Source organism: Eschscholzia californica, unplaced genomic scaffold, assembly GCF_041429995.1.
Source record: "Eschscholzia californica isolate CP2 unplaced genomic scaffold, dmEscCali1.0.p SCAF_1, whole genome shotgun sequence".
Lineage (NCBI taxonomy): Eukaryota > Viridiplantae > Streptophyta > Magnoliopsida > Ranunculales > Papaveraceae > Eschscholzia > Eschscholzia californica.
Window position 1 is genome coordinate 35665913 of NW_028238198.1, and position 24604 is coordinate 35690516.

Here is a 24604-nt window from a genome sequence, read left to right on the forward strand (position 1 = left end):
TCATTATTCAATACTTTTCTCAATAGTATTTGAAAATGATGAAGATTAACAAGAAGAAGAAAGATCAAAACAAGAGTGATTTGTTGAAGAAATCACATGATATACTTTTCAATGATCTCAAGCATTTCAAATGTCAAGTTCTCCACAACATCAAATCTATGTGTATCAATGGTCCATGAAGTTCTATTTGAGAGAAATTAGAAAGCTATTAGAGAGGGGGGAAAAGAATTCATGGATTTCCTTCTAAGAATAGTTATATACCCCATGTTCATCTTGAAACTGTAGTCATAGTTGTCCAAAATCTTGATTACAATATGATGCACATTAAGTGTTTGATGGAATGTATCAAAGAAATCAAGCTTATTCTCAAAGATGGTTTTCTTTTGATGTTTTGAAAACATGTTTGTGGGTTCCTTTATGGCAAAAGAGTTAATTATCTTAGTTGATTTGCTCATACTTCTTACATCCAAGATGAGAACTCTCAAATGTTTGTTCCTTTAGTAAGCTACTTGGTTCCACTAGATTTTGGTTGCCAATAGGTGGACAACCACATTCCTTATGTGGACAAAAGAAATTTTGGGTGTAAATATAATATATTAATTAAAGGGGACAAACACCTCTTTCTCTCTCTATACTTCCTCCCGTTTACCGCCATCATCATCACTAGAGTGGGGATTAAACCCTCACGAGAACCATCCATCCATGAACATCATTCAAGTCTATTGTTTATGTGAAACAATATAATTTGATTTATGGGGGTCTTAGGGTTTTGATATTTTAGTGTGATTTTCTTCTATTTACTTGTTATCTAGGGTTTGAAAATAAAAGCAAATATATTTATTCACTTATGCTAGAATGACCGATTAGTTTATCTCTGTCTGGGGAGTTTCTCTACCTAGATGATATCATAACTTCCCTCAACTAGTTTATTAAGCAGAAGACCACACAAGTAGCAAAGAATCGGATGAACTCATGGTGATGAATAATAAGCTATTGTTTTTATTAGGGTTTTAATATTTCCGATTCATCATATTATAGCATTAAATAATTAAGATAATTAAAGTTTGTTATTATACACTCTTGATTCATGAAGAGAAATATCATCGAGGTTGTGGTGGTTGTTCGGACTCGCAGAAGCTTGCAGTGTATTATGTCGAAAAATTTGCAAGAAACAAAATGTCTCCTTCAATATTAATTGGTTATATTTACACCCAATATATTTGTCCGCATAAGAAATCTGTTTGTCCATATATTGTCCACCTAGATTTTCGATAAGATCAAACGAAGAGAAGATAAGAGTGAATATAAATGAAGAATAGAAGTGGGAAGGTCAAGATCGATGATTGCTAGTGTTTATGTTCAAACATAAAATCAAGTAGATAAAAAGTCTTGAATTGCATTGATGATGTTGGAGTAAGAATTATGTGTGAGTGCTATTAAAAACCAAGATAGGGAGATCTCCAAAACCAGGCAATGGTTAGTAATTGTCAACCGGACAATGGTTAGTAATTGTCAAATGGAGGAAGAACTCCAACAAAAACTTGACAATGGTTTATATTGTCAAATTTCTCTTTAAATAGAGAATACAACAAATCGATAACATGATAAAATGACAAAACAACAAGCCGGGCAACGGTGCCAACTTTTCTTCAAATGACTTTCCAATGGAGAAGAGAAAAAGAACAACAACATCAAAGAACAACAACAAAGAACAACATCAACAACAACAGAGCAACCTCACAATGATGTCTCAATATCAATAACAAGTCAAAATCTACAAATTTTTTTTTTTTGCAAACTCATGAATTTTTCACTAGCAAAAGTCATTCGTTTGAGGGGGAATGTTAGAATATATAGTTAGTCCCACATTGTTCAATTGCCTAAACTTTTCTCTTGTACTACTCCTTATAAAGATCTTATGTAATAGCTATGAGAATCAATACAAATCATTACAATTCTCATTTCTTACAGGAAATCTTAGCAAATCTTTAAGGGGTGGGATGGGATTTTGGACTTGAGAATCGTTAGGATTCAAGAGTCATATGATTTTTTGTAGCCAAACAGACTAAGGAATCTTGATTCCTACCAAATCTCATCTTCAGTAGGAATTTACCAGATCTCATTTTTAGTAGGAATCATAGTTAGGAATCCTACAACCAAAGGCACCGTATATCTTTTTCGCGCAATCACCCAATTAAAACCCGAAGATAAAAAAAAAATTGGATAAACAGACTAAACGCCTGTAAATTAATTTTTCCTAATCAATATCCAACAATCATTCTATAATTGTACAAAAATAGGTTTGCCACCCAACCATATAAAAACAGAGATAAGCATTTACAGAGGTTAAGATAACTACTTTTAACTAAAATTAGTTATCTAATAAACAGCAAGTTAAACTGATTTTAGACATAATCCTTAGATTAGAAAAAAGAGGTTAAGTAAGACAAACAAAAGAAAACTATAAAACCCAAGATTATAAGAATTATAAGCTTCATAAAATTCATTTATTTTTATCTACTAATAAGTTTTTATAGGAAGAGTCTTGGAAGGTTTTCTTGATTTTAGAGAAAACGGAAGAGACTCATTCCTTTTTTCCCTTTTTTTCTTTTTTTTCTATTGATTTGGAGAAATGGCCGGAGGAGTGATTGATGCTGGACAAGGGAAGGGGAAGGATTATGGAGGGAAGATTACTTCATTTGTTCTCATGTCTTGTTTGGTTGCTGCCACTGGTGGTCTCATCTTTGGTTATGACCTTGGGATTTCAGGTTTACTACTTAGTTTATTGAAATACAAAAATGCTATTAGGCCCGAAAATGGGGGCCAACCACACGCTCAAAGCTGATGTTGCCGGCTCTCTTTAGTCTGCGCATGTGGAGAGAAAACATCCGGACTGATGGGAGCGGGCCACACCAACTTTCCGCATGCGGCCAGACTCCATTTTCGAACCAAACAACATTTCTCTTACATAAATGTTAGATCATTTTTTACAAAGAAATTTAGTTTTTACCAATTTGAAATCATTGTTGTAATAAAAAAAATAGTTACCGATATTGGGTAATGGTGATTTTAATGATTTTTTGCTTGATTTGTTAATTATGATGTAGGAGGTGTAACATCGATGGATCCGTTCTTAAAGGAATTTTTCCCATCGGTTTTCAGAACGATGCACGATGTAACAGGAAATGAAAATCAATACTGTAAATTTGATAGTCAGTTGTTGACAAGTTTCACTTCTTCCCTTTATATTGCTGCTTTGGTTGCTTCCTTCTGTGCATCTGTAACAACAAGAATCTTTGGGAGGAAAGTGTCCATGTTAGTTGGAGGTACTATATTTTTAGTTGGTGCTGCTCTTAATGGTTTTGCCCAGAATGTCCTAATGCTTATTTTCGGTCGTATACTACTCGGTGTGGGTATTGGGTATGCTAATCAGGTAAGTCATACGTTACTGACGATCGGATCTCTAAGTGTCTACCAAATTCCCATATCCATATTATAACTTGTTATGATTGATTGAGTAATATATGATGAGGCTGGTTATTGATTGATGCAGTCTGTTCCTGTCTACATATCTGAAATGGCACCTGCAAGACTAAGAGGAGCACTAAATATAGGGTTTCAACTGGCCATTACTGTTGGAATATTGATAGCAAATCTGGTTAACTATGGAACAGCCAAGATAGTCGAAGGATATGGATGGAGAATTTCACTAGCTCTTGCAGCTGTTCCGGCTATTATCATGACTGTAGGAGCCATCTTCCTTCCTGATACTCCTAACTCCTTAATAGAAAGAGGACATGGGGAGAAAGCTAAGATTATGTTACAAAAAATCCGTGGAACCGAACAAGTTGAAGAAGAATTCCAAGACCTTATTGAGGCGAGTGAAACATCGAAGAAGGTGGAACACCCATGGAGGAACATTTTGCAACCAAAATACCGACCTCAACTAGTAATGTCTATTGCTATTCCATTCTTCCAGCAGTTCACTGGTATCAACATCATCATGTTCTATGCTCCAGTCCTCTTTAAGACGATCGGATTTGGTGATGATGCAGCTCTTATGTCTGCTGTTATTACTGGATTTGTCAATATGTTTGCCACCTTTGTTTCCATTGGCACAGTCGATAAGCTTGGACGAAGAGCTTTGTTCCTTGAAGGTGGCATTCAGATGCTTATCTGTCAGGTACTTGCTTACCATATACTTTCATCAACTACTTTTCGAATTTTGTTGTTTCAATATAGATAGTGCATATACACACGAACATGCACACACAAACCGAAAAAGAGAATACTATATATATAATCCTAATACTATCTGTATGTGTAGATTCTTGTAGGAGTCATCCTCGGAAAGACATTTGGAGTAGCTGGACTTGGAACCATGACAAAGTCGACGTCCTACCTAGTCTTGTTCCTGATTTGTGGGTATGTAGCTGCGTTCGCTTGGTCATGGGGGCCATTGGGTTGGTTAGTACCAAGTGAAATTTTTCCTCTTGAGATCAGATCAGCGGGTCAATCCATCAATGTATCAGTGAACATGCTCTTCACTTTCATAATTGCCCAACTTTTCCTATCCATGCTTTGCCACATGAAGTTTGGTCTCTTCTTCTTCTTCGCCGGGTTCATGGTCATCATGACAACTTTCATCTACTTCTTCTTGCCTGAAACCAAGAATGTACCCATTGAAGAGATGAACGGTGTGTGGAAGAAACATTGGTTCTGGGGTAAATACATCCCCAACGATGCTGTTATCGGCCACCACACGTCTGTTGTTGATTAAGCGTCATAAAAAACCATAGTGCGTGCATTTTTTAAAGATAAAATTCATTCTATTTGAAATTTTTTCGAAGAAGAGCATACTTTCTGGCTATACTAGTAGTTATGATGTATGTGGAAAATCAAAGAAGAAAACCCCTTCAAGAAATAAAATGTAATCCTCCTCTGCTTTTCTCAATATATACCAAGCTTCAAAATTATGAAATTATATCTTTGCAGTATGCACATAGTTTGCATTCTGTTAATCTATTATACTAATATATTCACCTGTATAATATTTGAAGCTAACCAAAAATACACTTTGATTAGGCGATTATCTAGATTTTTGTCCACACATCACAAGCAGGCTGCACTGTTGTTACAGTGATAGCAGCAATCGTCCTCTGATACAAGATGCAATGTTTTGGTAATCTGAAAAAAATTTGTGAACGTATCGAGAGGACATAAAAGTCTTTTTGGTGGGGAAAATCAAAAGGTCGACACACAAAATCCTGGACCTAGACCTGCTAATCTAAGAAACAATGGGGCCTAGGCATTCACAACCCTTAGCATCCCTAGGTAGACTTGCTTGGAGATTTCAAACTGAACCAAACTTAATTTGGATAAGTTTGAGAATTGAGAGTAACCTAGATGTTATAGTCCCCTTGTCTATTGGGAGGTACATGAAACACTAATATCAACATTTGGAATGATTATTGATTCCTTTAATACCACTCCAACATCTCTCACCTCATTGGAGACCATAGTTGAAATATTCATCACCATTCGAGACCATAGTTGGAATATTCATCATTTATACAACACCTTCGACCACCACATAGAAAATAATTAAAATATTATTCAAACAATTAATGTCTACGCTCAGGAATCATATACGCTACGATGGTCTTTAACCCCCTCCGGAAAATACATAATTTCCTCAATAATCAATATATAATCAATTGCCCCAACAACACAGGCTCTAACAAAAACCAAGATTTGACCTTCATTTGGTAGTTGATACCTTACCTCGCATTAAACTTTTCTTATGGAAATGTTGTGTCAAAGCCCTGTCTGTTAAAAAACGTATAGGTGACTACATGAATTGTGATAATTGTGAATGTTTGAGAATAGAGTGTCATATGAGTCATGTTAAATAGTCCCACATTGGATGGGCTATTATTAGTGTTGGTTCCTTGAGCCTATATAAAGGCTTCATATGTAATAGCTAATATCTTATCCAACTATCAATACAACTCTTCTCTCCCTCTCATATTTATTTTGTCTTACATGGTATCAAGAGCTTATAAACTCTAAAGAGTTAGATCCTTGAGTTTCCGATTAACCGGCGGCGGTAGTCCGTCAATGGCTACCGTCCGCCGGAGTATTGCCGGAATATTATCTAGTTTTCTTTTTCTATGAAATAAATTAGATTTTTTTTATTTTAGTAGTCAAGTTTCAAAGATTTTGAGTCTTCATTTAAGTCTTCAACAATGGTTTTCACCATTAAAGTTTGAAGGATTGAAGATCAATCTTTAACTCTTAGATCTATCTATCCCTACTTATTAATAGTAGGAGATGAAGATCTAAAAGAGTATAAAGCAAACAACTATATTTGTTCAACTTTCATGGCAGCCTTCTTTTCAAACCCACTAAAAATCAATCTCTAGATTTTCTACCCATGAACATCTTCTTCTTCTTGGTAGTTATTTTCCCCAAATGTTGTTGTTCTTCTTCTTCTTACAACTCAAAATCAAAAATCAAACATGTTCAAACTCATGTTGGCTTCTTTCTCTTTCATTCTCTACTTTAAATTTCTGTAACCATTTTCCCTCTAAAACCCCCTTCCAAATTTCTTCTCCAACTTCATTCCATTAAAAAAAAAAAAAAAACAAAAAAAAAAAAAAATCAACTTCTAAGTAAAGATCTCTTCAATAGTTCTTGTTCTTGAGTTAGAAAGGGTTACTTCCATAACAGTATTTGTTTATCATCATCAAATAGAAGTGGTTTCAGATTTCATCTCTCTTTAGTCTCATCTATTTCTTAACTTTTCATCTCTCTCATCTTCTCTTTTTATCTCTCTTATATCTCTTTTTCTCAACCTAAACATCACACTTCTTTTCCTCAACCTAAATCATCTCTTTCTTCACTTCCTGAACTACTCTTTTAATGCTCAGATTTCTTATTAACTCAGTTTTGTTTTACAACCGAACTTCATATACTCGAAGCTCGAAAATCCATAGATTCGAAGCTCGAAAAATTAATAGATCAAGAGATGTTTGAAATTGCATGAAAACCGGTTTTTGCAAGATTGGTTAAAACATGAAGCCACGTCTTTATTGAGTTGTTAGATAAAGAAAGTGAGGGAAGAAGAAGGTTGTCCTTGAACCAGAGAAAGAAGAAAGAATGGAGAAGGAGATTTAGGGTTTCCACTTCTAAATTACGTGGGTGCCTCCAAAATTTCGGTTGACTAAGTTTCCAATTGTTTGCCCTATTCCCTGGTGCTCTCAATAATTATGCTAGAACTATTTGGTGCTTTCAAAAAAAAAAGGACCATAGTAATTGTGGTGCCTATACCTAAGTGTGTTGTTGTGTGGTTATGTCTTCAAGTGTGCCTCTAAAATCCATTTTCATACTTTATTTTTCTCACTCTAAATTTCTTACAAATCTTTCTTCTTAAAGCCCAAATGGGCCAAGCTATTAAGTTTTTCTTTTCTCTCTCAAGCCCAAAAGGGCCAAGCTTTTAAGCTTCTCTCTTTCAACTATTTCTCTTTCAAGCCCAAGTGGGCCAATCTATTATGTTTTTCTCTTTTCTCTTTTAAGCCCAAGTAGGCTAAGCTTTTCTCTCTTTTCATCTTTCTTTCTCATTCTCAAGAGGGCTTAGCTATCATGTTTCTTCTTTCTTGTTTAAAGTCCAAGTGAGCCAAAACTACAACTAATCTACATCTTATTTACCTCAAGCACACACATTAAAGCAACACCAACATTAGTAGTAAGAATTTGAAGCATCATCAAGGGAAATCTATTCAAACTCATGGTCTTCCACACTTGCAAGTCCCATGAGTTTGAGGGGGAGTATTATGGAGGAAGCCTATGGAGGAAGCCAAATCATCATTGATTCAAGAGAAGAACAAAAGTTGTTTTGCCTTTTTTATTAAATGTTAATGTAATGAGTGAAGTTTTATTATATCAAACCATTGCACTTATCAATCTTGATAAGTACATTGGTTTGAGGGGGAGTGTTTGAGAATAGAGTGTCATATGAGTCATGTTAAATAGTCCCACATTGGATGGGCTATTATTAGTGTTGGTTCCTTGAGCCTATATAAAGGCTTCATATGTAATAGCTAATATCTTATCCAACTATCAATACAACTCTTCTCTCCCTCTCATATTTATTTTGTCTTACAGTGAACAGCTTGAAACTATTGAACATGTCTTACTTCATTGTAATATTGTCAGAAATATTTGGTTCTATTTCAATATTATTTCCACCTAAATTAACTCTTTATTGGATTGGATTCAAACGTGGCCTACATTGAAAGACTCAAATGACGCTCCGAAATATGCTTTTATCTTATGGTATACACGGGAATGCAGATGTAACTATTCCTTTAGGAAAATAGAAGTTCATCGACTCGATATCAGAAACCAGATAATCAGCATTGGACCCCTCCTTATATTCAAATGAACATTGACGCTTCCTCCTTTACGAAATTATCTTAAGATAATAGTATAGGTTTAGTCTTACACGATTGCAGCTCTCAATTTATCTCAGGCAAAACCATGAAAAGCTAGGACTTCGAACATCGTTTAATACTATTCATTTTCTGTTTGTTAGTCGGTAATTGTAACACCAAAACAAATATATTAGAGAAGTGGTCTAAACAGAACCATGAAAACTGTTGTGGTCTTCCATTCGACCACTCATCTCCCATCCCATCTATAGAGTATTCAAAAAAGAGTTCTTGTAGTTTAAATGAAAAAAAAAACGTATTAAAAACTCGTAGTTGCCCCCATGCAGGATCGAACTACAGACCTCCAGTTTACAAGACTGGCGCTCTACCACTGAGCTATAGGGGCTGATCTGCTTAAAACTTGCATCTTGATGTACTTATCATTATAACAGAGATTTGATATAAACAAGAGGAGAATGTTCTGATTCCTGAATATTGATGGCGACCAAAGGAGGAGGAGGAGGAGGAGGAGGAATAGTGGTGAGGGCGCCGGAGATGGAAAAGTTGAACTTGGAACAGCTGAAAGCTCTTAAAGAACAGTCTGATCTCGAAGTCAATCTCCTCCAAGATAGCTTAAACAACATACGCACCGCCACCGCTCGTCTTGAGATCGCTTCCACCGCTCTCCACGATCTCTCCTTTCGTCCTCAAGGTTTTACCACTCATTTTCTCTCATTACCACTGATTTGCTCACGTCTCTTTATCTAATAAGAAATTATTTTTCAGGTAAGAAACTTTTGGTTCCACTTACTGCATCTCTTTATGTGCCTGGAACTCTTGATGATGCCGATAAAGTTCTTGTTGATGTCGGCACCGGCTACTTCATCGAAGTTCGTATTTCAAATTCTTTTACTATTACTATTATAGCTCTTTTGATGATCCAATTTCGATATTCGTTACCTTGTTTTTGAAATTTTTAAGGGTTTTGTTGAGGTATATCTGGATTTATAGATTCCATATGGACTCTTCTAATTGTTAGGCAAAAGAGATTCAAAATGTTACACCATTAGAGAGAGTCACCAACAATATAGCTTAGATGGTTTGGATTATTTCAGTAGTTGTATTATAGAGGCAAAGATGAGAAAAAAAAAATTTGTGGCATGATAAAGTAGAAGATCAGAAATTTCATTTGGTAGCTTGAAAAATATGTAAAATTGTAAACCCTTGAAGCTCGGTTGTTCGGGTAGAAATATAGCATAGATTGGGTTAATAGGACTCCAAGCCAACGCTGCAATACTTTAACGGTCTAACTCCACTTGCTATATTTCTACCCGATTCCACCCTTTTTGAGTGGGTTCGCGATCCAGTACCCCAAATTTGACGTGCTGGATTCTCCTAATTAACCCAATTTCTTGTGAGGTAGTTAACTGCATCTGCATGTTTATTTGTTCAATTAGATAACAACTTCAGTACTTCACATTTTAAGTTTTATGGAGATCGAATATCTGAGTGTAGGTGTATCTATTATATATGCATCACAGTGATGCCATTACTAAAAGTTTATACTGCTTAGGAAAATAACCAAAAAGTGCCGAAGAGGATTACCCATAGCATACCTGATTCACATGGTAGCGTATTGCTTACTAGTAGCCATACCACGTACCGGAGCTATCCACGTGCCAGGTAACATTGCTCCAAGCATCATAAGGGTCAATATCGGAAAAATTAGGGAGGGATTTCAATTTGATTGCCACATTTTCTCGAAAGATGGTTCGTTTGTGGTCAGTAATGGTAAGAGAATCAAAATTTGTTGACAACAACGTTGAATTTGAATGTGTACCCAAGAAAAAGTACGGTAGAAACAACAGTTAGATGCTTCTTAGATAAATTCATTTCAGATATACAGTCTACTCCCAATATTTGTGGCGACGAAAATATTGAAAGTTTTGTTGTTGGCTTGATGCTTATGATCATTTTCTTTTCATTCCATGTCAGTGAAGTTGGTGAAGTATGTCCTGTATTTTATACCCGTTACTATTGTCAATTGTCAAATACCATGACAAACTACCTGACGATGTATGTATACTATATACCCTTCCAATTCCTTTTTAATTTGAGACCTTTCCAGAACCATCCCTTCCAGCCATGCATAGTGTTTGTTTTGGGTACGCAAGAAAATCGATCAGATTAATCATCGTCTCATAGCTTAAGATTTTGTGGTATTAACTGATGAATGCAAATGTGACAAAGAAAAGCACAAAGTATATAGTGGTTTCAAGATGCTTGCTTATTGTTTTTTCCCCTAACCTGGTACTCTTTTCTTCTGATGTGTGAATCAGAAAACAATGGCTGAAGGCAAAGATTATTGTGAACGGAAAATCAATTTATTGAAATCAAACTATGACCAACTTACTGAGGTATATCTTTTTTTATAAGATTTTGTTTTTATCAATTTTGTGTTGTGCATGTTTTATCTGATGGATTTGCCTTAAAATGATCCCTTTAGAGCGAAAAACACTATGTTTGCATTTACTCTTCCCTCATAAGATTACAGTCCACCAATTTTTGAAAAACCTTTTTACGTCTCGCGGTGGTTTGCTCTGACAAGAAAAGGAAAATGACATCAATGTTTAATGAACAAAAACACATGTTTTTCATGTTGTCAAACAACTCAAAAATACTATAGATGCACACTTTTTACTCTCGGGTTCAATTGCATACGCCTTAAGGCATCAGGTGACTGCCTCACCTCGAGGTGCGAAAGTTTTGTAAAACATGTGGACTGTCCATATTATATCTAATGGTGATCGGTGATGATCTTTAGCCTTTCTTTCTAGGGTTGTTGATGTTATCATTATCATGCAAAAAAGAGTAGAAAGATAGCCACCCCAGCTATCAATTTCAGAAACTAGATAAAAACTATTATGTTATAAGTACGACTGTACAACCTCTTAAACCATAGGTCCTCATATCTCACCCCAGAAGATATTATCCATTGGGGGCTCATTGATAGAGCACCACTTTTGACATCAAGGACAGTCTTCTTGAGGCTTCACCCTTCCTTTCATAGATCATATAATTTCTTTTTCTCCAAATCGTGCGGAATATAACCACAAATTCTGAGGATGTCAAAAGTGGTGCTCTATCAATGAGCCTCAAGAAGACTGTCCTCGATGTCAAAAGTGGTGCTCTATCAATGAGCCCCCAATGGATAATATCTTCTGGGGTGAGATATGAGATCTTAGGGGTTCCCTCCAAGCTTCTAAGTTTCCCGACATCGAGGTTAGACCGGAAGACGTGGAGAATATAGAATGGGCTTAGGAAGTGATCCCTACAATCCGAACTATATCTTGGTCTATGACTATCTGCATTGACTTGCTTTTCATAGACAAGTCTTAGTAATTTTCTTTCATCCAGCAATTAACTTGCAACATCTAGAAGTACAGAACTACGTTGGAACCTTCATTTAATTCCTTGTCATCATTAACGACAGACATGGTAAATTAGGATGATGTCGAATGAAATTGAAAATAGTATACGTATTATGTAACTCCTATGTACATAGTATGAGAAGATGGAATTTTTATAACTAGAAAGCCTATTATTTTATGGTAATGTTTCATGCTTCATTACATTCATCTTTCAGCTTCATTTTTGCAATTCCTTTTTTAAATCACTGAACTTGAATGCAGGTTGCATTGAAGAAAAAAGCTATAGCAGATGAAGCTACAACATACTTGCAGGCTAAATTGAGACAGGGAGCTCCCACAACATAGTAAAAAAAAGCGCTTCAAAAATTGTCTCTTCCTAGTTAAGTTTTTCTAAGTTTGGTGAAAATACCAATTGCTAGTGGTGTCTAATCTATTAGGAAAAGGCATGCATAACTAGGTTATGTCACAGATTCACAGACTGCTGCTAGACAAAAGCACAGGAAGGCTTTTTAATGGAAAAACCATTGAAATTTTAATGTCATGGGGAAGTTTTTCTACAGTAGGAGATTCACTTCTAATTTATATTGGAAGTTCTTCAACTCTTTGTAGTTTTGCCAAGAACTCGAACAATATTTTGTACTGAATGTGTAATGAGTGAAACATTCTCATAATTGTATTTGATATATGGGTTGAGGTTTTCCCTTTCCTTTTATTTTATTATAAAAAGGGTAAGACTTAGAACCTTGACATCTCCAATGGAGAGAAATATATGTTACCACTCACCAAAGAGGTGAAATATGAGAGTTCTCAAGTTCCTTTCATTCATTATTTCATGTTCATCTATCTTCGATTATGATATAATTGTGATTTTAACACATTACTAGGAAAATACCATTGGAGAACGAAATGACTATTCCGTTACAAGAATTTTGACTTGATATTTGTCGGGAGATGACGGAGAGTCGGACTCCTTTATTGTTGGCTAATCTCTTAAGCTTCTCCTCTCTTTTTGTATTCCTAATTGTTTCTCATCTCATTATACCATCACTACAATGAAATTTAATCTCAATAAAGAAGATCTTGTGTTCTTCTGTAAGAATAAATTTTTGATTTCAATTGTTAAGCTTCCCACGTATAAAAGATAGTGTTATCCAACTTCCAAATATATTTTTATTCAATTCAATATTTCACTATCTGACAACCAAATACCAGCTCAACACGTATCTCGGAAAAGACATCCTGGCCGTTAGATTACCAAACAAGATTCGTACAAATTTATAACGGTTTCCACCGTACACGCCAGATTTCCGTGTTTAGGGTTTTTATATTCAGAAAGTTTCCCTACTTTGTCGTATCACATTATTTAAAACCTCATCATATCCCGAAGCTACCGTTACGGGAAAACCTTTTACTACCATAAATACATCAAGAGTTTGATGTAAAATCTACTCTTCAGCACAATTCAAAAAAAAAAAATCTACTCTTTAGTGCCACGTGGTGTTCAAATGGCCCACATATAGCAAAAAAGATTGACATTTTGAAAAATGGTCAACTCCATACTAAATTAACAACCGTCTGATTCCATGTACCACCACTTCCTGAAAATTAGCACTAATTTCAGTACGGTTGAGCACGTCTATTTTATGACAATTGCAAAGAGACCCGATGTTTAGGACCGACTACGGCCGGAAAAGTGACGTGTTTGGCTTCTATTTATTAAATCTTTCTCTCTCTTGACTGCCTGACTAATTTGGGTGGAGCCACGACACCATTCGGCCCATAATCGGCCCCTGAATCGGGCGGTTTGGCATTTTTGGCTATTTTACGCCCTAATTAAACGGCACATCTCTCCAACTACAAATATTCTCTGTTATTCTTCCCTTACACAGGTTCTCCAATTCTCTCTCTTTCTCTCTCTAGATCTGTTTAATTTTCTCACCATCTTTTGGGAATACCTATTTGGTTAAGTAAGAAAATGGGGATAAGATCTTTTCTAGCTAAGAAAAAGAAATCAAAATCATCAAGCAATCCTTCTTCACCTAATAATAATGAAAGTCCAATTCAATCACCAACATCAGCAACCAAACCAGAGGAAGAAATTGAAGAAATATTCAGAAAATTTGATGTTAATGGTGATGGTAAAATTGAATGGTCAGAATTGGGTTTAATAATGACAAGTTTAGGAAATAAAGTAAGTGAAGAAGAATTGAAAAGAATGGTAAAAGAAGTAGATTCAGATGGAGATGGGTTTATTGATTTGAAAGAATTTATTGAATTAAATAATATTGATTCTGATAAACATCTAGATGATGTTAAATCAGCTTTTTCAATATTAGATGCTAATGGAGATGGATCAATTTCACCTCATGAATTACAAAGAGTGTTAAGAAGTATAGGTGATAATGCTTCTATTGAAGATTGTAAAAAGATGATTAATGCTGTTGATCGTGATGGAGATGGGTTTGTTTCTTTTGAAGAATTCAAGATTATGATGATTAATGGTGGTTCTGCTTCTGATTTTTTTCAGAGAAAGAATGTTGATCAATGAAGTAAGATTGTTTGATTTTTCTATTTTTTATTTTTATTTTTAGTAGACTTTTTTTTCTCAATTTTTAATTCAAGATAGTTGGGAATATTTGGATTCAGAATTAAATTTTTTTAATACAGTTATTATTACACCCTATTTACACCCATGTTTGATACAAATTAATCCGATTTATTTTTTTAATTTTTTGTCCATCCTGTTGAATCATCCCATTAGGGTTTTAGTCTTTGAATACTAAAATCAACATCAGCAAGGAAACTTCTACTAAACGGGAAGATGAAGTATTACTTATTTAAAGGTTAGAAAAATTGTAAGGGATATTTTAGTTAAATTAGGCTTTTGTTTTCTTTGTTAGTGGAATTAAGGCGGTAAATGGTAGCTTATCGGATCGGACATAGACATACTTATATATTCAGTGAAATTAAGGCGGTAAACGGTAGCTTTTGTTTTTTCAGTAGAATTAAGGCAGTAAACAATGTCCCACACCTAGTATGAATGAAAATGTAAGTTCATAATAACTTTCTAATCAAAAAAATAGTTCATAATAACTTGGTCTCACGTACTTAGAGCATCTCGATCGCAAAACTCAAAAAAACTCCAATTGTTCTATTGTCAAAGCTCATTTGAGTTTCTCTTTTCTAGATATCAATGTTGAGATCCTCAATTAAGAGCATCTCCAATAGGACACTCAAACTCTAATATTTAGAGTGTCACTTATGATTTTTTGATATTTTGTTAAAAAAATTTCTCCAATGTGACATTCTATTTGACACTTCATGATAATGTATGAGCATTTATTATAGAAACACTCAAAAGAGACACTCTAAACTCAAATTACTCTAAAATTTAAACCAATAGAAACTCTTCCTTTTTTACTATTTTTTTTTCTATTTAATTTAAGAGTGACATGTGTAGTAAGTAGAGAGGTTTTACAGATCTCCATTGGAGACCAAAAAAGTTTAGGGTGTTTCTATATTGTCACTTAGAAAAAAGAATCTTAATTTGACGCTTGACAACTACACTTTAGAGTTTTTGTTAGAGTGCCCCGTTGGAGATGCTCTTAAAAGACATCTCCAATACTACACTCTAAAAACTTAAAAGTAACTTAGGTGTCATTTCCTAGATGGTTACATTTGTTTATAATATTGAGTGGCCAATTAAGATTCTCAAATATTGAGTTTCTTCTTCAAATATCTCAACATTAAATGATGCCACGTCATTTTGAGATCCAAATTGAGTGTTGCATTAGAGAGTTTTTTACAAAAAAAAATCTTAGGTGACACTGTGAGTTTTTCAATTTGAGTGCTGCATTTTAGCGTAGCACTTTGAGTTTTTCAACTTGATATCTAGGAAAGAGAAACTCAATTGAGCCTTAACATAACAAAATTGAAAAGAACAAATACTAATAATGAACAAAGCCAATGTTGAATTAATGATTCAAAAGCATGTTTTAAACCTCCCACTAAAAGAAGAGCTAATTCGATTGTTGTCATTGTTGTCTCTGTTCAGGGTTGGTCAGGCCCAAAGTGAGCAAAGTCTCGCTTTGGGCCACCAATTTGGGAGTCACCCAGCTCACTCATGTTTAAATAAATAAAAAATTGCACCTTTTTAATTAAGTTGTTTTTAATTTGGGAGCCCAAACCCGCCCATGACACCCGAGTCCAATGAGGACCATGGACAACCGTGCACGTCTCGGACACAACCCGCCCAACTGGGTTAAAACCTCTACCCGCACACCCGCTATGCCCACACACATTTAGCATCGCTCAATGATAACCTAACTATATTTTCCATATCAAGAGTATGAGCAATCACACGAAATTGACATGTGAAGTTGTTTTTAGTCGTCCCTAAATTATGACTTGATAAGGTTGCTGAATCCACTTATACTACAAGAGATGTGCATAAATAAATTAAGTTAGCTAAAAAGTTTCATAAGAAAATTAGCAAAAGAAAAGACAAAACTCAACAATCGAGATGTTAGAAGAAACTTAATAAAAAGTGATATGTGCAAATCTATTGATTGTTATATTAGTAGTTGATAAGAAATCTCCTGATTAAAATTGTGGATGGAAATAATACAAATTAGCCAAAAATTGTTGACCAGAACTTTGATTATGATCTTCCAGCAAGTTACTATTCTTCAATTCTTCAATCCAAGTAAACTTTAAAACTAACTACATAGAAGATTTCTAACCATATAGAAGATTATTTGACTTTTTGATAAATGGTCTAACTCCATATGATTCAATGTACCACCACTTACAGAAAATGAGCACAAATTTCTGTACGGTTGAGCACGGCTAATCTTACCAGAAGTGCTAAGCGGCTCAATTTGTGGGACCGATTTACAGCCAGAAAATTGACGTGGCTAACTTTTATTACTCATGCAGTTTCTTCCTAACTCACTGACCAATAGGGACAAGTCACGTTATCTTTCGGATTGTGGTCGGCTCGTAAATCGGGTCGTTTAGCATTTTGCTATTTAACGCCCTAATTTGTTGCATCTTCAACTGCACATCTCTCTCTACAACTACAAATATTCTCTATTATTCTCGCCTTACATAGGTTCTTCAGTTCTCTCTCTTTCTCTCTCTAGATGTGTTGTTTAATTCTCACCATCTTTTGAGAATACCTACCACTAATCAAATTTGGGTAAGTAAGAAAATGGGGATAAGATTTTTTCTATCTAAGAAAAAGAAATCAAAACCATCAAGAAATCCTTCTGGTAATAAACTAATAATAAGGGTTATTTCCCAAATGGCCTCCAACTTTGTGACCAGCTTCCTGCCTAGCCCCCTACTTTAGCAAAAATACCCATATGACTCCCTTTTTCAGTTATCGTTAATTTTTCGGTACTCTCTCTCCTCCATCTCATTTCCTCTCTCTGTCAAGTCACCTATCACGCCACATCATCATCTTCTCTGACAGGGGTCGCCGGCCGGCAAAATTTCCGGTCGGCGACCTTCAATTTTTTTTTCTCTCTCTCTAAAAAATATAAAAAAATAAATAAAAATTAAACTCTCTCTCTACAGATGTAGAGAGAGAGGGCAGACCCTTTGAAGGTCTTCACAGACCTCCAATGGATCTGTTCGCAGACCCATTGGAGGTCTGTGAACAGACCTTCAAAGGTTAAGTTCAAAAGAAATTTTGAACAGCTGAATGCTCCTCAACACATGCTTAGAAGTCCAGCGGGCTTGAGTCGCATGCCCTTGAGCATGTCAATTGATGAGACATGAAAATGTCCCATCTGAATCTCTTAACTTGGGTTAGTTAGCCCATTTCGAGCAGTTACTCTCATGAATTACTTGTTTCTCTTGACCAGGTGTCTTCTATGGAATTGAGCGCGAAAAACGGTTAAAATCGGGAGATTGACACATTAGGGGCATTTCGGTAATTTGGTGCTAATGGTGCTCTGGTATTCTGGAAATTTTAATGCTCGAATCAAAATGTAGAGTCAAAGACGGATCCGTGGGTGAAAACGGGAGTCAACTCGGAGTCCGGACGAGCAAGATAGATTAGGTCAAAGTTGGAGTCTAAGATGGTTCCCCAAATCGATTAGAGACACGTGGCGCGAAAGTGGAGAAGGATCTAACGGCTGAGAGGTGGTTCGGGTTAGTTTCGGTAAAAAAACAGTGGTACTTCGAAATTCCAGCTGTCTTTGATTTAGTGCAACCCAGCGCATGATGATTCAGGTGCAACTTTGTTATACCAACGAGATCCGACGGCTAGTGGATGTGCAAGTAATCCCGTGATGGTGGGCTGGCGATATAACTTATTAAGATGTCTCGCACCACACCTTATCTTCACTCTACCCAGGACACATCACGTTATTGGGTCCACGGTTATTGGAAGATGGGATTGACCCTTACTTTATTCTCCCCTATCTACTAGTATTAAGGAATAAAAAAAAAGAGATATTCAAATTCCTTTTTTTTTAGAAACTAAAGGATTTAATTCCTTTTGAGTTTTCAACTTCAACAGTGGAGATTTTTGTAGGATAAAGCAAGATCAACTCGGTTTTTTTTGGACTATTTCGAATCAGAGAAGGATTAATGAAATCAGGAAAGGAAGAGATCTTTTATAGATGGGAGATTGATAGCTGGGATTATTAACAGTAGAGAAAGAGATTCTCAACTAAAACAGAGGAAGATTGAAGATCATATTTCTAGAAAGAATAGAGAGAGAGAATACTTTGAAGATTGAAGATTTGAAACAAGATATTTTCTGGAGAGATGAAGAAGGTAAGAGGACTATAGAGATTTGGTTGGAAGAGAGAGAGAGAGAGGTCTGTTAAATACCTCTTCTCTTCTCACTGTTAGGCATCTCGGTTTGGGGTCGAAAAAAAATCACCATCTCGACTGGAGAGTTTTCCTCTGGTAGCTCAACCAAAACCGACTATATTAGAGAGAGAGAGAGTGATGTAAAGAGCTCTCGGCTGGGGATGAAGAAATGGAGTTAGAGAGAGAGACAACCGAGAGTACCATCCATTGATCATCATCATCATCATCTATTTTTCTTCTTCTTCTTCTTCTGTTTGTAATCCTTTTTAGTGAGAGAAAAGATTATCAAGATAGAAAGAGAGAGTTAGATAGAAAGAGTTGAGAGAGAAAGAGAGTTACTGTAGAGAGAGAGAAAAACAGAACCAAGAGATTCAGTTTTAATAAATCACTATCTTCATCTTGTTTTGATTCTTTTCTTTTTGTTTTCTGTTTACTTTGTGAGAAAGAGATAGAATACTCAAAGAGAAAGAGAGAAAACAGCAAGAGAAAGATAGTTGGAGAAGATGAGAAAATAGGAGAGAAAATAATTTTCTCTTAGGGAAAATATTTCCGGGAAGACGAGAAAATCGTTTTCCCAGAGGGTGCGTTTGGCAGAACAGTGGAAAATCAGAAGGAAATCACTTCCCTAAGGCTCTGTTTGGCTGGAAAATCAGTAAGAAATTCAATTTTTTCTATTTTTCTCCCATATTTTATATAGTTAACCTTTAAATCTCTCAAAATGATTAACTAATCTTTTATCTAGGGTTTAGATGAAGTCGTAATAATCATTTTCTCGACAATATATTAAAGTTTTTACCATTTTAACGATAAAATCTTCCGGGTTTTTAGACCGTTCATGGACTAAAAACCTGAGTTATATAAAGAACTATCTAATCGGACCAAAATTAATTTGTCGTTAGAATTGTTAGGAAGACGGATTCAGAAAACCCTAGGCTCTCCCCCATTTGAGTTCCTTGTATCATTTGTAATTATTTTCTTTCCGTAATTTTATTTATTTTATTTTATTACCAAAACCTCATCAAAACCAAAAACCAAGTTACTTCCAAGTCTTAGAATAGGTTTCACCTAGTCTCTGAGGAACGAACCGGTCTTACCGGAACTATTACTTGACGCCCGTATACTTGCGGGTGGTGACCTATTTAGGAAACTTTCTAGGCCCATCAAGTTTTTGGCGCCGCTGCCGGGGACTAAGTTCAAAATTTTTTCTAAACTTGGAAAGTTTTTATTTTTGGTAAGTTTTTATTTTTGGCCACTTTGACTTGCTTCTCTATTTTTGGTGTGCAGGACATTAAGGAGCGAAAGAGAAGGCGCAAACAAGGAGGAAGAGTCGAAAAGAAGAAATTTACAGTTTTATTTTATTTTATTTTTGGTGAGAGAGAGACTTTAGACTTTCTAGACTTTATTTTTGGATTTAAGTTTTGACCCTAATTTAAAGGGCATAAATTGTAACCGAAAAACCAAAACGAAGCCTCGGGTTCGAACACTCGCGGGGAGAGTGGCCCGAGTCGTCTGCAAAGGTCGTCGCCCGTCTCGAACGGGAGGTAACTTTCTCTAATCACCCACGAATCCCTTGTTAGTGGGTACTTTTTATAAGATCTTAGTAGTGCTCCAGTCGAGATGGTGATTTTTTCCGACCCCAAACCGAGCTCAACCAAAACCGACTATATTAGAGAGAGAGAGAGTGATGTAAAGAGCTCACGGCTAAGAAAGAAAAAAAAGACTTAGAGAGAGAAAGGAAAAAAACCAGAGAGCTATAATTCATTGGATCATCTTCTTCATCTTCATTTTCTGAATTTCTTTTAGTGACAGAGAGAAATTAAGAGAGGTTGTAGAAAGATAAGAACAGTAGAGAGAGAAAGAACCGAGAAGCTTATTTTTCTGGTTTTTGTTTCTTTTATTTGTAATCTCAAGTTCTTAGTGAGAAAGAGAGAGAGATTACAGTGGAAGAGAGAGAATTAGAGAGGAAGACAGAGAGATTGTAGAGAGAGAGAGATTAACAGTGAGATCAATTCTCGGTTTTTAAATAAATTTCGATTTGTTTCATTGATTCCGGTTAATTAAGTTAAAGAGACAGAAAGTAAAAGCTAGAAAGAGGCTAAGAGAAAATAAATCAGAAGGTTAGAGAGAGAAAGTAATTGGAGAAGACGAGAAAAAGGCGTGGAAAAGAATTTTCTCACGGGGAAAATACTTCCGGGAAGACGAGAAAATCGTTTTCCCAGAGGGCGCGTTTGGCAAAGCAGTGGAAAATCAGAAGGAAATTACTTTCCTAAGGCTCTGTTTGGCTGGAAAATTTAGTAAGAAATCCAACTTTTCTACTTTTCTTTCCTTTTTCCATATATTTAAGCTTCCATCCTTTATCATGAAGAACTAATTTTCTATTTAGGGTTTAGATGAAGTCGTAATAATCATTTTCTCGACAATTTATTAAAGTTTTTACCATTTTAACGATAAAATCTTCCGGGTTTTTAGACCGTTCATGGACTAAAAACCTGAGTTATATAAAGAACTATCTAATCAGACCAAAATTAATTTGTCGTTAGAATTGTTAGGAAGACGGATTCAGAAAACCCTAGGCTCTCCCCCATTTGAGTTCCTTGTATCATTTGTAATTATTTTCTTTCCGTAATTTTATTTTAATATTTTATTTATTTTATTTTATTACCAAAACCTCATCAAAACCAAAAACCAAGTTACTTCCAAGTCTTAGAATAGGTTTCACTTAGTCTCTGAGGAACGAACCGGTCTTACCGGAATTTATTACTTGACGCCCGTATACTTGCGGGTGGTGACCTATTTAGGAAACTTTCTAGGCCCATCAAGTTTTTGGCGCCGCTGCCGGGGACTAAGTTCAAAATTTTTTCTAAACTTGGAAAGTTTTTATTTTTGGTAAGTTTTTATTTTTGGCCACTTTGACTTGCTTCTCTATTTTTGGTGTGCAGGACATTAAGGAGCGAAAGAGAAGGCGCAAACAAGGAGGAGGAGTCGAAAAGAAGAAATTTACAGTTTTATTTTATTTTATTTTTGGTGAGAGAGAGACTTTAGACTTTCTAGACTTTATTTTTGGATTTAAGTTTTGACCCTAATTTAAAGGGCATAAATTGTAACCGAAAAACCAAAACGAAGCCTCGGGTTCGAACACTTGCGGGGAGAGTGGCCCGAGTCGTCTGCAAAGGTCGTCGCCCGTCTCGAACGGGAGGTAACTTTCAGATGAGGCATTTTCATGACTCATCAAACATCCCCAAACTTAGATTTTGCTAGTCCTCGAGCAAAACAGAAAAATAAAACTAAACCCATTTCACCACTTTCGTAGGGAACCACGATTGCACTTAGCAGGTGCAACAAGCCGTTAAACCTCTAAGTTACCCAAGAGGACGAGTTTTGTCTCGTGAGGGTTTGCAGTGAATATACCCACAAAATTCATAAATCTCAAAAATGCAGAAGGGTTTAAACATGACATGGACTAAAAATGTTTATCCGGCAGATTTTCGAAAGTTAATAGAAATGAAATCCAAATCGACCAAACCATACAAATGCTAAAAATTCCTTCACTAGTAATCAAGACTCGAAGTGCACGTGACCAGCCAATATGAGTATCATTTCGGTGCAGAACAGACAAAACCTCGATTACTTTCTCGATACATTTCGCCTCGACTATTGCCTCACCGTCATACACTCAAAAATTTAAGTCATTCAGAAATGGTTCACTCAATGTGCGAGTATGAGTATGAAAGAAAACTCAACACATTACAAAAAACGGACTAAATTTTTTTTGTAAACGACTGATCTCATCGAAAGGAAACAACCATTAATATAGAATGGGGAAGCTTACCAACTCTTCTCACCTGATCTACTTTCTAACAATGCTTCCTAGAGGTCGATGACTAAGGATGAACTAGAACTCCTGAGAACTCGACGTCTTCAAATCTTCAAGAACTACTTTGGGATAAACATTTAAACACAAACAAACATTTTTCTTTTTCTTTTTTTTTTCTTTTCTAATTTTTTTTTTTTTTTTTTTTTTTTTCATACGACTCATAATACAAATACTAATTTCTTCACATTATTCTTTCCTTGGTAATAATCTCTTCATTTTGCTTCATGCCTTATTCTCAGGGTTCTAAATGATGGATGAGGTTCCTATCTTCCTCTAGTTCACACTGCTTTCAAGTTTCTCAGACTACAAGAGAAAGGTTCGCTTCCTGATGACATCCCTAGTGGTTGTAAAATGCGAACTCAAGAGATCAACTGAGCTCTAATGAATATTGCGAGGTTGAGTAGCTCTTCACTCTACTCAGAATTAGCTCTGAAGAGATCACTCAAAACAACAAGAAAGGCTCAGAATCTCACATAGGTTAAGTCTCCACTAATGATCGATTAAGTTCTCTAAGAAAGTCAACTCTTCACCTATCTAACACTCACATGGCTAGTGCACAGACAACCTCAAGACTTGAAATTTGTGGAAAAACCTTTAGCAAAAGTATAGTACAACCAACTAGACTCTATAACTATTAACAAGCAAAAATAACTAGACTCACATTTTCAATCCAAAAATTTAAAATTTTGAAAAATTTTGAACCCTTTTGAATTTTTGAAATAAGGACTTAGCAAAAAATTCAATCCCCTATCCCCAAACTTAAACCTAACATTGTCCTCAATGTTTTGAAGACTATGCAAAAATAATAGGGTGAAGGGAGAGATATTACCCGATTCAGCGTCCTAACAGTGGGTTGCCTCCCAGAAAGCGCTAACTTTAACGTCTTCAGCCAGACGAAACAGATGACTCGAACAAATAGAAAGAACTAACCTACTGGATTACAGATATGTGTTTAACTGTAAACCAATATTCGATACATCTGTGGGTCCACCCAAAACACAAAGTTTTCAGTGAACGATAGTCTCACATCTTTGTGAATTGCAGAGAGTGCATGTGAGACTATTAAAGATGAGGGGCAATCCCCAAACTTAGTGGATGCACAGTCCACTAAGTAACTATAAATACTTGGACCAATGACTAGAAAGTCATCAAAAGGATCGACATAACAATGAAGGGCCAATATATCCGTCGAAGGCAGAAAGTCATCTGCAAGCTTAGTGGATAGAATATCCACTATTTCCATAGACGTTCTAGAGGAGACATCTGAAGTGTCCCAAAAGGGATCAACAACCGAGTCTGAGACCATGTGAAAGGTCAAACTAGACTCTAAGGGTAAGGCAATATGCTCGGGGACCAGGTCAAGGTCCATGGTTTCCTTAGGTACACAGTCTGACAAAGTATCTAACATGTCTCTAACGTTATCAATGTCCTCAAAGACATCTGAAGCCTCGCAGTCAGGTATAATATCATGCCTTCCTAGAATTTCATCTAAGGCTGACTCCTTACAAATCTCAAATGTCGGAAAGTTCAGAATAGTGTCATTCCCAAACTTGCTCATAGAGCCATCATCTTGAATATCAATGTCTAGTGTAGTCCTATCATGGTGAGATGACATAGGTGGAGGAAGCAAGACAACAAGGTCATCAGACCTTTCAGGCTCTAGGGTATTATCAGTAAATTCATCGACATTTAACTTAGTACTAGGGTTAGACGTATTAACCTCGTCATCGTACCTAGTACCTTCCTGAGTTTGGGGTGGTGAACCCCCTTCCTCGTCGGCGAATAACTGCGACTTAAACATTTTCATCTGTTGAGCCAAGGACTCAGTATCCTGCTGTATTTGAGTCGCAAATTGTGACATAATCTCAATAAGACGACTCTCGGACTCTGATCGAGATCTATCTTCAAGAGTCTCCTCATAATAAGGCTCACGAGTGTAATTAAATGAAGACTCTTGATAAAAACTCTCACCGTACATATTAGGATCATACCTGTCTCTAAAGTCATTGGTCTCAGAATAGTGTGGACTATGAGGTCTT

The 24604-nt window shown here is 35.9% G+C and overlaps 3 protein-coding genes and 1 non-coding gene across 4 annotated transcripts; 3 read left to right on the forward strand and 1 right to left on the reverse strand.

Moving 5' to 3' along the window:
• The first annotated feature begins 1781 nt into the window (after positions 1–1781).
• LOC147566415 (sugar transport protein MST6-like) lies at positions 1782–4981 on the forward strand. Its single transcript, XM_086652928.1, has 4 exons — positions 1782–2768; positions 3108–3433; positions 3554–4183; positions 4328–4981. Exons 1-4 carry the CDS (start codon positions 2633–2635, stop codon positions 4778–4780), a joined length of 1545 nt encoding a protein of 514 aa, XP_086509054.1. The 5' UTR covers positions 1782–2632; the 3' UTR covers positions 4781–4981.
• A 3785-nt stretch (positions 4982–8766) lies between these two features.
• TRNAT-UGU (transfer RNA threonine (anticodon UGU)) lies at positions 8767–8838 on the reverse strand. The gene has a single exon. It is a non-coding gene; the product is annotated as a tRNA-Thr (tRNA).
• Positions 8839–8879: 41 nt separating this feature from the next.
• PFD5 (prefoldin 5) lies at positions 8880–12546 on the forward strand. The gene is made up of 4 exons (XM_086652929.1): positions 8880–9144; positions 9219–9322; positions 10772–10849; positions 12125–12546. The coding sequence occupies exons 1-4, from the start codon at positions 8931–8933 to the stop codon at positions 12206–12208; spliced, it is 480 nt and encodes a 159-aa protein (XP_086509055.1). The 5' UTR covers positions 8880–8930; the 3' UTR covers positions 12209–12546.
• Positions 12547–13725: 1179 nt separating this feature from the next.
• Positions 13726–14546, forward strand: LOC147566418 (putative calcium-binding protein CML25). Its single transcript, XM_086652930.1, has one exon. The coding sequence runs from the start codon at positions 13839–13841 to the stop codon at positions 14409–14411; it is 573 nt and encodes a 190-aa protein (XP_086509056.1). The 5' UTR covers positions 13726–13838; the 3' UTR covers positions 14412–14546.
• Positions 14547–24604: the final 10058 nt, after the last annotated feature.